General features: G+C 46.7%; 1 protein-coding gene across 1 annotated transcript in view; it reads right to left on the reverse strand.

Annotated features, from left to right (window-relative positions):
• The window catches only part of MCAM (melanoma cell adhesion molecule), a 185,652-nt gene that overhangs the window by 61,920 nt on the left and 110,751 nt on the right, over positions 1 to 12,981 (reverse strand). Inside the window, exons 6-7 of the mRNA XM_073602541.1 lie at positions 7,205 to 7,384; positions 6,200 to 6,321 (exon numbers count right to left, since the gene is read on the reverse strand). Coding sequence (XP_073458642.1) covers positions 6,200 to 6,321; positions 7,205 to 7,384 — 302 coding nt within the window. The remainder of the gene's footprint in view (positions 1 to 6,199; positions 6,322 to 7,204; positions 7,385 to 12,981) is intronic.

Genomic DNA, 12,981 nt, shown 5'->3' on the forward strand with positions numbered 1-12,981 from the left:
GGTCCACCCTAAGCTTGTTTTCCTGACAGACTCCATGGCAGCCTACGTGTGGCAGCCTACGTGTGGGGTTAACCCCGCCTCCTCTCCAATGCTATAGGACCCCATTCCCATAAAAGAGTACTCACCACTAGCTACTGCGTTCCTTTTTTGTCCTCCTCCAATGGACCTATTCAAGTTGTTCACGTCCGGTCGGACGGATCCAGGATTATGGCATACCTCTTGCGGTGCAGCTCAGGGCCCAGCCACGGGCGGGCGAGTAGCGTTTGAGGCTGAAGATTTTCCCCTTGTGGTGGAGGGATGGTTGCCTCTGTATGCTGAAAACTTCTGGACGTACCAAACGGCTGGCAAGGTCGGAAGCATGTTTGTCTCCATGGCAGTGTTTTCTATGTATCCTGTCTTTCCCCAGGTATCTCCGGTCTCTATATCAGCGAGACCGGTCGTTTTGGGTCCTTTTCCGCCCCTCATGGCGGCTGGAGCGCTGGTGCGTTCCAGCCTGCTTCACTACTTCCGGGTACGGCGTTCTCGCTGTTCGCGCATGCGCAATAGCCTCCTCGAGACCGAGGCTTGGCTCGCGCATGCGCAGTACGGCATAATGCCCTGGAACCGCGCGTGCGCGGTACGATCGCTGACCCATGGCGCAGGCGCGTCATGGGCGGTGACGTCACGGGCGAGGAGCTTTAAATGCCGCTCTGAGACTCCCTCACAGTGGGATTTCCCTCGCAGTGAACGGGAGTGCAGCGGTCTTCCCCATGCCCAGCACTGGTCAACTTTAGGTGAGTGTTTTGAGCACTTTGGTATACTTTGTGCGTGGAAATGTAAAAATGCATATACTTGTAAAAAAAAAAAAAAAAAACAAACAAAAATATATATATTTTATATTCAAAGTTTAAAAAAAAAAAAAAAAAAAAAAAAAAAGGAAATAATATAATATAAAATAAATTAAAAAAAAAAAAAAAAAAAAAGAAAAAATATATAATATATATAAATAAATTTTCTCCTTGATATATGATGAGATGTTGTGACTCTTTAGGGGCAACGGACTCCTTCTTACTGGTTTGTTGGCCCATCTAGGCCATTTTTTCTCTCTTTTTTGCAGACCAGCTGCATTGTATCGTACTTCTTATAGAAGAAGCAAATTATGGATAGTTCACCGCCTTTAAGTGGCCAGCCCTCTCGCACAAGGTATGTGCTTAAGAGGGGAGGGGTGGAAGGTCAGTCGCATGGTATATGCGTCTTCTGATGACGGTCCCATCATTTTCCCTTCCCTATTGTGCTTTTTTTTCCAGCCCTTCTAGATCGGACCCTCAGATTCCGGTCCAGAATGTTAAAGACCTTGCCAGGCCACAACGCCAGTCTCCTTCAAGATCCAGACGAGAATCTGCTTCTGGAGACCACCACCAGAGGAGACGATCTCATTCCTCCTCCAGACACCTCTCCCACCGCCATGACAGCCGCTCTCATCGTAGAGCCTGCTGGGGATGTGGAACAAGAGTTCCGGAGGGCAAATCACTATGTGACCGGTGCTATGCCCGGGCGGTCAGGGAAAAGGAAACAGAGACCCAGCATTTGGAATCTCTAGTTAAACGTGTGGTACAGCAATCCCTGAAAGAGTTGGATTCACCCCACACGCTGAGCCAGTCTACGGTACTGTCTGGCCCCCCGGCTGATGAGGCCCGTGAAGACCCGGGCACGTCCCAGCCTTATGCGGCCTCTCTTGATTCCTCAGATGATGATCTTCGGGAGGAAGAGGAAATCGGAGGCTTTGACTTCAACATGGTGTCACCTTTAATTAAAGCAATCAAAGAGGCCCTTAAATGGGAGGATCCCGCTACTCCCCCGGCCAAGCAGAAGAAATTCTTCAAACACCTCGGAAAAGAACGTTCAAACGTTCCGCTCCTTTCAGAGCTGAAAGATATTATAGATGAGGAATGGAGCAAAACGGATAGGAAATCCTCTATGGTTAACAAAACCTCCAGATTGTACCCCTTCAAGTCAGAAGAGGTGAAATACCTAGAGAATGCTCCCCTTGTAGACGCTGCCCTGATGCGGCTGGCTAAACATGTCACTCTTCCCCTGGAGGATACGGTATCCTTCAAGGATGGTCTCGAGAGAAGGATTGACCAGGATCTGAAGAGAATCTATGGGTTGGCAGGCACGGCCTGTAAACCAGCGTTTGCTCTGGCAGCCATGTCAAAAGCCATGGAGGCTTGGGCGGAAAATGTGGATTCCTTCCTTAAGGGAATTTCGGAAGAACTGGCGGGAAGTTCAGCGGCCGCAGAATTAAAGCTAGCGGCAGTCTTCTTGGGGGAGGCATCCATTGATTTGATACGCCTGTTGGCGCGAGTTATGCTATCGTCAGTCACGGCCAAACGGGCATTATGGTTACGTCCTTGGCTTGCTGACCCTATTTCCAAACAGGCCTGGTGTAAAATTCCCTTCGAGGGATCCTCACTGTTTGGCAATAACTCGATGATGCCATATCACGTGCTACGGGTGGCAAGTCGGGCTTCCTTCCCCAGGATAGACGCCTTCTTGGGCGGAAGAAACCTCAGTTTAGAAGACGTTCCCCAGAGCGCTCCAGGGAAGCTCGCTCTTACAAGCCCGGCAGGAACTTCAGAAAGAACTGGAGCAGAGGTCAAGCTTCCTTTCGCAAGTCCGCTAAAGGCCAGACATCCAGTGGTCGTGAGCAGGCAAAGTCCTTTTGAGATTACGCCCGCCCAGGCGGGTCGGGTAGGGGCACGGCTAAGCCTCTTCCGGCACGTCTGGGTGGCCTCGATCTCGGACTTTTGGGTGATAAGAACAGTTTCAACAGGTCACAGATGGACCTTTTCCAATATTCCTCCCCCCAGATTTGTCTCCACTCTTCTTCCCCGGTCGGAAGATCAAAGGAAAGCTCTTCTGTCCTATGTGGACCTTCTGAAGTCTCAAGGAGCAGTTGTACATGTCCCCAGGGACGAATGGTTTCAGGGGGTATATTCTCCCCTTTTCTTAGTTCGAAAAAAGAGTGGCTCTTGGCGCCCGGTCATAGACCTGACCTACCTGAACGAGTTTATAGAGCAAGGAAAGTTCAAGATGGAATCTCTGTCGACCATTCAGCAAGCCATTCAGCCAAACGATTGGATGATTTCCATCGATTTGAAGGACGCTTACTTCCACGTCCCAGTAGAGGAGCGGCTTCACAAGTACCTACGTTTCCAAGTAGGGCAGGAGCATCTGCAGTTTATTTGCCTCCCCTTCGGGTTGACAACCTCCCCCCGGGTCTTCTCAAAGATCCTCTTAGCCACGGTGGCCCTCATAAGGTTAAAGGGGGTGCGGCTCTACCACTACCTCGACGACCTCCTGGTTCTATCTCAAAGCAGGGATCGGCTGCTGGCCCACCGGGAGCGGGTGATCTCCGCTCTATCCAGCTTCGGGTGGCTTCTGAATCTTGCAAAGAGCCACCTAATTCCGACTCAACGCCTAATATATCTGGGAGCACAGTTCGACACTGTAAGAAGCACTATTTCTCTTCCACTACAGAAAGTTCCGGTGGTCCGGGACAGAATTGCTCGGGCTCTACATGCCTCACACCTGAAGGCCTCTCAGTGTCTAATAATCATTGGCACGATGGTCTCCACGACTCCCATGGTCAAATGGGCCTTGTGGAGATTACGTCCCTTCCAGTCAGGGTTCCTGCAGCAATGGGAAACAGGGGACAAGAATCAGGTCATCCGGGTGACATCATCAATGAGAAACAGCCTCTTCTGGTGGCTCCAACGCAAGAACTTACTGACATGTCATTCCATTGCTCCCATCGCCTGGATCACGGTTACGACCGATGCCAGCGGGACGGGCTGGGGAGCCCTCTGCGGTTCGAACCTCGCACAGGGCAAATGGGATCCATGCCTGCCAGTCCCGGGTTCGAACGTCCTAGAGCTCAGAGCGGCCTGGTGTGCACTGCAGTCCTTCTCTCACCTACTGAAAGGGAACTCAGTATTGCTAAGAATGGACAACACAACGGCAGTCGCCTATGTGAAGAGGCAGGGGGGTACCCGGAGCCTCAATCTCCTTCGGGAAGTCGAGCCCATCCTTTCCTGGGCACAGAAGAACCTATGCAATATCTCGGCAGTGTTTGTCCCAGGGGTCCAAAATACCCAAGCAGACTTCCTTTCTCGCACCAAGCTGGACAACAACGAGTGGTCTCTGAATATGGAGACATTCAGATGGGTCTCATCACTGGGGATCGAACCCGAGGTGGATCTATTCGCCTCACGCCACAACTGCAAGTTGAAGAAATATTATGCCAGAGGTCATTGCAGCCAGGCTCTCGGGTCGGACGCACTGACGGATCTCTGGAGATTCAACAAGGCCTATGCCTTTCCACCGCTTCCAGTCATCCTGAGGTTCCTGCAGAGGCTCAGTTCGGAAACAGCCGAAGTGTTGATGATAGCTCCATACTGGCCGAACAGGCCATGGTTCCCTCTCCTTGTCCAGCTCAGCTTCAGAGACCCGGTGCCTCTCCCTCTCAGGCCGGACCTTCTTTCTCAGGGGTCAGTTCTGCACCCATGTCCGGCAGTACTGAGACTGATGGTCTGGTTCTTGAGAGGGAGAGGCTAATCTCGCTTGGTTGCGCTCCCTCAGTGATCTCAACTCTTATGAGCTCAAGAAGATCTAGCACGAATAAAGTCTACAGTAGGATCTGGTCCAAGTTTGTGGATTTCTGCTCTTCTAACGGCAGGTCTTGTAGACACCCGGAGGTGCAAGACGTCCTCAGCTTCCTTCAAACAGGTTTAGACCTACCATTATCCATCAGCTCGCTTAGAGTCCAGGTATCTGCACTGTCTGCCTTCTCAGGGTCCTCTTGGGCAAATAATCCGTTAATCCGGCAATTCTTTCGTGGCGCTTCAAGGCTTAAGCCCCAAAGAAAATCCAGGTTCCCCAAATGGGATCTGCCACTAGTTCTGGATTCAATCTCGGGACTCAGTACTAGCGGGCCTTCCCCGCTCTCTATTAAGGACTTCTCGGCAAAGGTGGTCTTTTTAGTAGCCGTCACATCGGCAAAAAGGGTCTCTGAGATTGGCTCTCTGGGTTGTGAAGAACCCTTCCTGACGTTCTTCCCAGACCGGGTAGTACTCGTCCCTATGCTGGGTTTAAATCCAAAAGTGCCCTCAGTGTTCCATGATAATCAAGAAATAGTCCTTCCCACGTTTAAGTCTCCAGGATCTTCCGAAATTCATCCTCTGGATGTAGGGGAAGCAATTAAAGAATACCTGAGAATAATTTCTCCCTTCAGACGTTCTGACCATTTATTTATTTTACACTCAGGAAGCAATAAAGGGAAAAAAGCTTCGATTAGGACACTCGCTACTTGGATTGTTCAGACTATTCAACAAGCATACAGGGCGAAGGGCTTGGCTCCTCCACAGGCGGTGACAGCTCACTCCACCAGGGGAATGGCGGCTTCATGGGCGGCAGCTCGACACGTGGCCCCGGACACCATATGCAAGGCGGCCTCGTGGGCCTCTATCAATACTTTCATGTCTCACTATTGTATTGAGCCTGCTTCATTGTCCTCTGTAAACTTTGCTTTGAGAATCCTATCGGTTGATAGGGCAAATTAAAATTTTTGGTTTGACTCAACATACCCACCCGTGTGGTCGGCTAGTTATTTCCCACACGTAGGCTGCCATGGAGTCTGTCAGGAAAAAGGAAAATTTATTATCAAATACTTACCGTAATTTTCCTTTCCTGATGGACTCCATGGCAGACGGAGTTCCCACCCATTGGTCATAGAGTAGGCTAGTTACGGAACGCAGTAGCTAGTGGTGAGTACTCTTTTATGGGAATGGGGTCCTATAGCATTGGAGAGGAGGCGGGGTTAACCCCACACGTAGGCTGCCACACGTAGGCTGCCATGGAGTCCATCAGGAAAGGAAAATTACGGTAAGTATTTGATAATAAATTTTCCTTTTTATCGGCTAGTCTGAGATGGGAGAGTGTAGCCATGAGGAGTGGCCTAATAAGCGCTCACACTACCTATGTTTGTGAGTAGTACTTATTTATTTTATTTTACTAATAACATTTTGTGGGATAATGCACTAGGTCAGTGTGCCCTCTTTTTTTTCTCTATTTCTACAGTATCCAATAACTAGCACCTGTACAAAGAAACAAGGCACTGTATTCATGTGTCCATTTTTCAGAAATGATAAATGCTCTATACCTTTTCCAGTGAATATGAGGGTTGTGGATTTCCATTACCCTCACAGATTAGAGACACGTTATCTCCTTCCTTTATGATTTCAGATGGGCTTTTAAAATATACTTTTATTGAGGTAGTAGGGTCTGTAAAGCAGAAAACCAGGATCAGATGCTAGATACCAATACAAATGGTGCATAAAACATACATTTTTGACCTAGAGGGAAAATGAACTATATATACAGTATATATACAGTGTGTGTGTATATATATATATATATATATATATATATATATATATATCTCACACACACATACTGTATATATATTATACCTCAATGAGGGTGAGTTACACTTGAAATTGAAAGCTTCTTTTAGCTGTAGTATATGAAACTAAAGGATGCAATGTCCAATAAATGCGGACACTCTTTTACTGGTAATCCAAGTGCAATACAATTTCAATCACATTTCAGCATAACAGCCATGCCATTTCTACCACCTGCTAAATGTTACAGTCCCAGCTCCTGTTGGCGTCCTAACAGCCAGTGATTCATCCTTGCCCTGCTCTTTCCCCTGTCAGCCAGGATTCTCCCTTAACAAAACACCCTTTCCCAATATTGATGAGTACAAGGGCCTGTTCCCCACAACCCTGGCCTGATGGTTGTGGGGTCTGCGGGCAGGTGGCTTATTAGAATTTGCAGGCAGCTATCGGGGCCCACCCCATATGAATGAGTAAGGGGGAGTACCACTACTTATTTACAAAAAAAAAGAATATACCCTAGAGATAAAAAAATTACCATATTTAGTCAATGACGTCACATAAGTTGCCCTGCCCCTTTGTTTACTTTGGCATCGGGAAACCAGAGATGTCATTTAGCGAGAAGGAATGGAAAAATTCATGCAGCGTTTATCTCTTACTAAATTGATCCCACTGATTGCTAGTTTCTCTCTCTCGTTGCAGAACATAATGGCAAATAACGATCATTACAGCTTAGTGAATCGAGTGCCATGTACATAAAACATACTCACAATGCACTGTGATATTTTTTCTCTCAGATTCCAGCATATGATCCCCCATTGGAAGACTATATGAGACATCACAGTAAAATAAAGCACTGGAATCAGACTGCTGCACAGGGGTCAGTAAAGTACTCGTCACTGTGATTAAACCCGCGGATCCTGTTGCGACCTGAGTATGGATTTTAACACCTATGTATAGACAAAATCAGAAGAATATCTTTTAAATGAGGTAAATCATACAAGTCACATGTTTTTTTTACATCTTTATTTAATGGAAAATAAAACTACAGGCAAAACACTTTTTATTTTAGAATAAACATATATAGTGATTCGTTTCTTGGTCGTTTTTTTGTTTTACAGAAATTCTGTTTAGAAAAAATAAATCTGTATTCTATAAGGTTGTAATCTTCTAGTTTTTGCTAGTGGTCTTTCCTTTTTTCTTGGAAATCTGTTTAAGCATATTTTTGGTTTCAAAGACTAAGATAAGGCAAAGGTTTTAAATGCATTCTTCTCCTCAGTTTTCACGAAGGAAAAAGGGGGATATAGTAACCAAGACTGTAATGTTAATAACATGTCACAGAATGTACCCTCATGGCAGGGACGTAACTAGAACCTTCAGGGCCTTCAAGGTGCAAGAAACCACAATGGGCCCCCCTGACCCCCCCTTCCACCCAACCCCAGAGCTTCCAATTTTGGGGGGGTGTCCATGGATATCCTCCCAGTTCTCTGCCTCCCGTATGCAGTCACTGCAGCCCTTAACCATGTGATTAGCTGATCACATGTTAACAGACTTGCTGGGTATCAGCAGCCCTTTCCTCCCACACTATGTCTGTGTAAGGAAAGGAGAGACGTTAACTGCCAAGAATGTCAGTGAATTGTTTATACTGATAATCAGTGCTGCCTATCAGTGCCACTTATCAGTGCTCATCAATGCCACCTATTAGTGTCCATCAATGCTGCTTATCAGTGCTGCATTTCAGTGCCGCCTATCATTGCTCATCAATGCTGCCTATCCTTACCACCTATCAGTGCCCATCAATGCTGCCTATTAGTGCCTACCAGTGCCGCCTATTGGTGCTCATCAATACCGCCTTTTAGTGCTGCATTTCAGTGCCGCCTATCAGTGCTCATCAATACTGCCTATCAGTGCCCATCAATGCTGCCTACCAGTGCCCAGTGCAGCCTATCAGTGCCCATCAATGCAGCCTATCAGCGTCCATCAGTGCTGCTTATCAGCGTACATCAGTGCCGCCTATCAGTGCCGCTTATCAGTGCTCAATGCCCATCAGTGCCCTTAAATTCCACATATCAGTGCCACCTATCAGTGCTCATCAATAATGCCTATCAGTGCCACATATCAGAGCTTATCAATGCCGCCTATTAGTGCCCATCAATGCTGCCTATCAGTGCCCATCAGTGCCACCTATCAGTGCTCATCAATGCCACCTATCAGTGCCCATAAGTGCAGCATAAGTGCTGCCTATTAGTGCTCATTAATGACCATCAGTGACACCTATTATTGCTTATCAATGCCGCCTATCAGTGCCCATCAGTGCCACCTATCACTGCTCATCAATGTCCATCAGTGCCACGCCATCTATCTGTGTCACAGATCATTGCTCATCAATGCCACCTATCAGTGCCCATCAATGCATCCTATCATCACTGCCAATCACTGCAGCCGATCAGTGCCCATCAATGCCTCCTATCAGCGCTGCTTATCAGTGCAGCCGATCAGTGCTCATCAATGCAGCCTGCCTCCTCAGCACAGCTCTGAGCCGAGAGCGTATCTCATACTGCTCAGAGCCGACAGTTCTCCCTGCTCCCTCTTCCATCCTCCCTCTCTCGCACGGGATGACACAGCTGATCTGCTCCTTCTCCCCGCTCCCCTCTCCCATATGTGTACAGTAGGAAGTGTGAGCTTGTTAGCTTCACACTTGACGTCCCGCAAAGCACACAGGAGAGGGAAGGGGGGAGAAGGAGAAGATAGGCTGTGTCATCCCGTGCGAGAGAGGGAGGGATAGAGGGAGAATGGAGGAGGGAGCAGGAAGAACTGTCGGCTCTGAGCTGTATGAGAGATACGCTCTCCGCTCAGAGCCGTGGGACTGGCAAACCCGCTGGGGCCCCTGACAGTGACGGAATGCCAGGGCCCGGTCACAAGTGCAACTGCTGAGACACTGGTAGTTCTGCTACTGCCTCATGGCTAACAGAAGTCAGTATCAGAAATAGACTCGAAAAACTAAATTAGATACAAAATGTAATAATAAATAAGTCACCAGGACCTGAAGGCTTACACCAGAGGATCCTTAACCACTTGCCAACCGGCTTATAGCCGAATGACGGCTACAGGGCGGTTGCATTACTCTGGGAGGGCGTACAGTGATGTCCTCCCAGAATCCCGCTCTCGCACGCCCCCTGGGGCACGCATCTGAGAACATCCGTGACCGCCGGGTCCAGAGGACCCGGCAATCATGGATCACGATAAGTGGCCACTGATAGCAGGCCGTTTAGCACGTGACGGAGCAATCACTTGTAAACAAACCAGCGTCATGTCATGACGCCAATTCCTCTCTCCCCTCTGTGTACCGATCGGTACAGTGTGAGGATCGGATGGCAGCAGCGCTGTGGGCTGGATCTATAGTGCCCACACCACTGCTCTTTGACAATTGCAGTCACATCCAGCCATCCATCCATCCATGCTCAGCCATACTCTGTAATACCCTGCAATACTCTGCAATACCCTGCAATACTCTGCAATACCCTGCAATACCCTGAAATACTCTGCAATACTCTGCAATACTCTGCATTACCCTGCAATACCCTGCCATACTCTGCCATACCCTGCAATACTCTGTCATACGCTGCAATACCCTGCCATACCCTGCAATACTCTGCAATACCCTGCCATACTCTTCAATACCCTGCAATACTCTGCAATACCCTGCCATACCCTGCAATACTCTGCATTACCCTGCAATACTCTGCAATACCCTGCCATACTCTGCCATACCCTGCCATACCCTGCAATACCCTGCAATACTCTGCAATGCCCTGCCATACCCTGCAATACTCTGCAATAACCTGCCATACTCTGCAATACCCTGCCATACTCTGCAATACCCAGACATCCTCTGCAATACCCAGCCACACTCTGCCATACCCAGCCATACTCTATAATACCCAGCCATACTCTGCAATACCTATCCATACTTGGCGATATCCTGCAATACCCTGCCATACTCAGCCATACCCAGCCATGCTCAGCCATACTCGGCCATGCTCGGACATACTCTGCCATACTCAGCCATACTCGGCCTCTGTATGTGGCCAGGCTGTGGAAGTCTCACACATGTGGTACTCTACAATACCCTGCCATACCCTGCCATACTCTGCAATACCCTGCCATACTCTGCAATACCCTGAAATACCCTGCAATACCCTGCCATACCCTGCAATACTCTGCCATACCCTGCCATACCCTGCCATACTCTGCAATACCCTGCATTACTCTGCAATACCCTGCCATGCTCTGCAATACCCAGCCATACTCTGCAATACCCAGCCATACCCAGCCATACTCTGCCATATCAAGCCATACTCTGCCATATCCAACCATACTCTGTAATACCTAGCCATACTCTGCAAAACTTGGTGATACCCAGCCATACTCTGCCATACCCAGCCATACCCAGTCCTTCTCAGCGATACCCTGCAATACCCTGCCATACTCAGCCATACCCAGCCATGCTCAGCCATGCTCAGCCATACTAGGCCATGCTCGGCCATACTCTGCCATGCTCAGCCATACTCGGCTGTACTCGGCCTCTGTATGTGGCCAGGCTGTGGAAGTCTCACATATGTGGTATCGCTGTACTCAGGAGGAGTAGGGGAATCTATTTTGGGGTGTAATTTTTGCTATTTACATGCTATGTGTTATAAATATTGTATAAATGGACAACTTTGTGTTAAAAAAAAATGCATTTTAACCACTTCCAGCCCGCTGTTTGTGAGGGAATATCTGAATGATGCCTGCAGCTACAGGCATCATTCAGATATCAGCTTTTTCAGCTGGCAATTCCTTACACCATAAGAATGATCATAGCGGCTGTTCTGCTGCTTGATCGTTCTTACGGGAGGCGAGAAGGGAAGCCCCCTCCCGCCGCCCTCCGGTGCTTCTACCTGTCATGCCATATTCCTATTACAAGGGATCTTTAAATTACTTGTAATTGGGAAAAAAAGTGATCAAAAATGTATTTTTTGGAAAAAGGTGCCAAACTAAAATAAATAAAGTCAAATGAACAATAAAAAAATTTTTTTTTAAAGCGCCCCTGTCCCCGTGTGCTCGCATGCAGAAGCGAACGCATATGTAAGTCCCGCCCACATATGAAAATGGTGTTCAAACCACACATGTGAGGTATCGCTGCGAACGTTAGAGCGAGAGCAATAATTTTGGCCCTAGACCTCCTCTGTAACTCAAAACATGTAACCAGTAAAAAATGTTATAGCGTCGCCTATGGGGATTTTTAAGTAGTGAAGTTTGGCGCCATTCCACGAGCGTGTGCAATTTTGAAGGGTGACATGTTAGGTATCTATTTACTCGGCGTAACTTCATCTTTCACATTATGCAAAAACATTGGGCTAACTTTACTGTTTTTTTTTTTTAAAGCACAAAACTGTTTTTTTTTTTTTTTTAAAACACGTTCGAAAAATTGCTGCGCAAATACTGTGCGAGATAAAAAGTTGCAATGACTGCCATTGTATTCTCTAGGGTCTTTGCTAAAAAAACATATATAATGTTTTGCGGTTCTATGTAATTTTCTAGCAAATAAATGATGATTTTACATGTAGGAGAGAAATGTCAGAATTGGCCTGGGTGCTCCAGAACGCCTGAAGGTGCTCCCTGCATGTTGGGCCTCTGTATGTGGCCACGCTGTGTAAAAGTCTCACACATGTGGTATCGCCATACTCGGAAGTAATAGCAGAATGTGTTTTGTGGTGTAATTTGTGGTATGCATATGCTGTGTGTGAGAAATAACCTGCTAATATGTGAAAAAAAAAAATAAAAAAATCTTGATTTTGCAAAGAATTGTGGGAAAAAATGACAACTTCAAAAAATTTACCATGCATCTTTCTAAATACCTTGGAATGTCTTCTTTCCAAAAAGGGGTCATTTGGGTATTTGTACTTTTCTGGCTTGTTAGGGACTCAAGAAATTAGATAGGCCGTCAGTACTTCAGGTGTGATCAATTTTCAGATATTGGCACCATAGCTTGTGGACTCTATAACTTTCACAAAGACCAAATAATATACACCAATTTGTACTTATTTTTACCAAAGATATGTAACAGTATAAATTTTGGCCAAAATTTATGAAGAAAAATTACTCATTTGCTAAATTTTATAACAGAAACAAAGAAAAATTCATTTTTTTACAGAATTTTCAGTCTTTTTTCTTTTATAGCGCAAAAAATAAAAAACCCAACGGTGATTAAATACCACCAAAAGAAAGCTCTATTTGTGTGAAAAAAAGGACAAAAATTTCATATGGGTACAGTGTTGTATGACTGAGTAATTGTCATTCAAAATGTGAGAGCACCGAAAGCTGAAGATTGGTCTGGTTAGGAACGGTGTTTAAGTGCCCAGTGGTCAAGTGGTTAACCACTTCAAGACCAAGCCTATTTCTGACACTTGTTGTTTACAAGTTAAAATCAGTAAAATTACAGTACTTAGAACCCCCAAAATGTTATATATAATTTTTTACCAAAAACCCTAGAGAATAAAATGGC

This window comes from Aquarana catesbeiana, linkage group LG10 (assembly GCF_042186555.1).
Source record: "Aquarana catesbeiana isolate 2022-GZ linkage group LG10, ASM4218655v1, whole genome shotgun sequence".
Classification (NCBI taxonomy): Eukaryota; Metazoa; Chordata; class Amphibia; order Anura; family Ranidae; genus Aquarana; species Aquarana catesbeiana.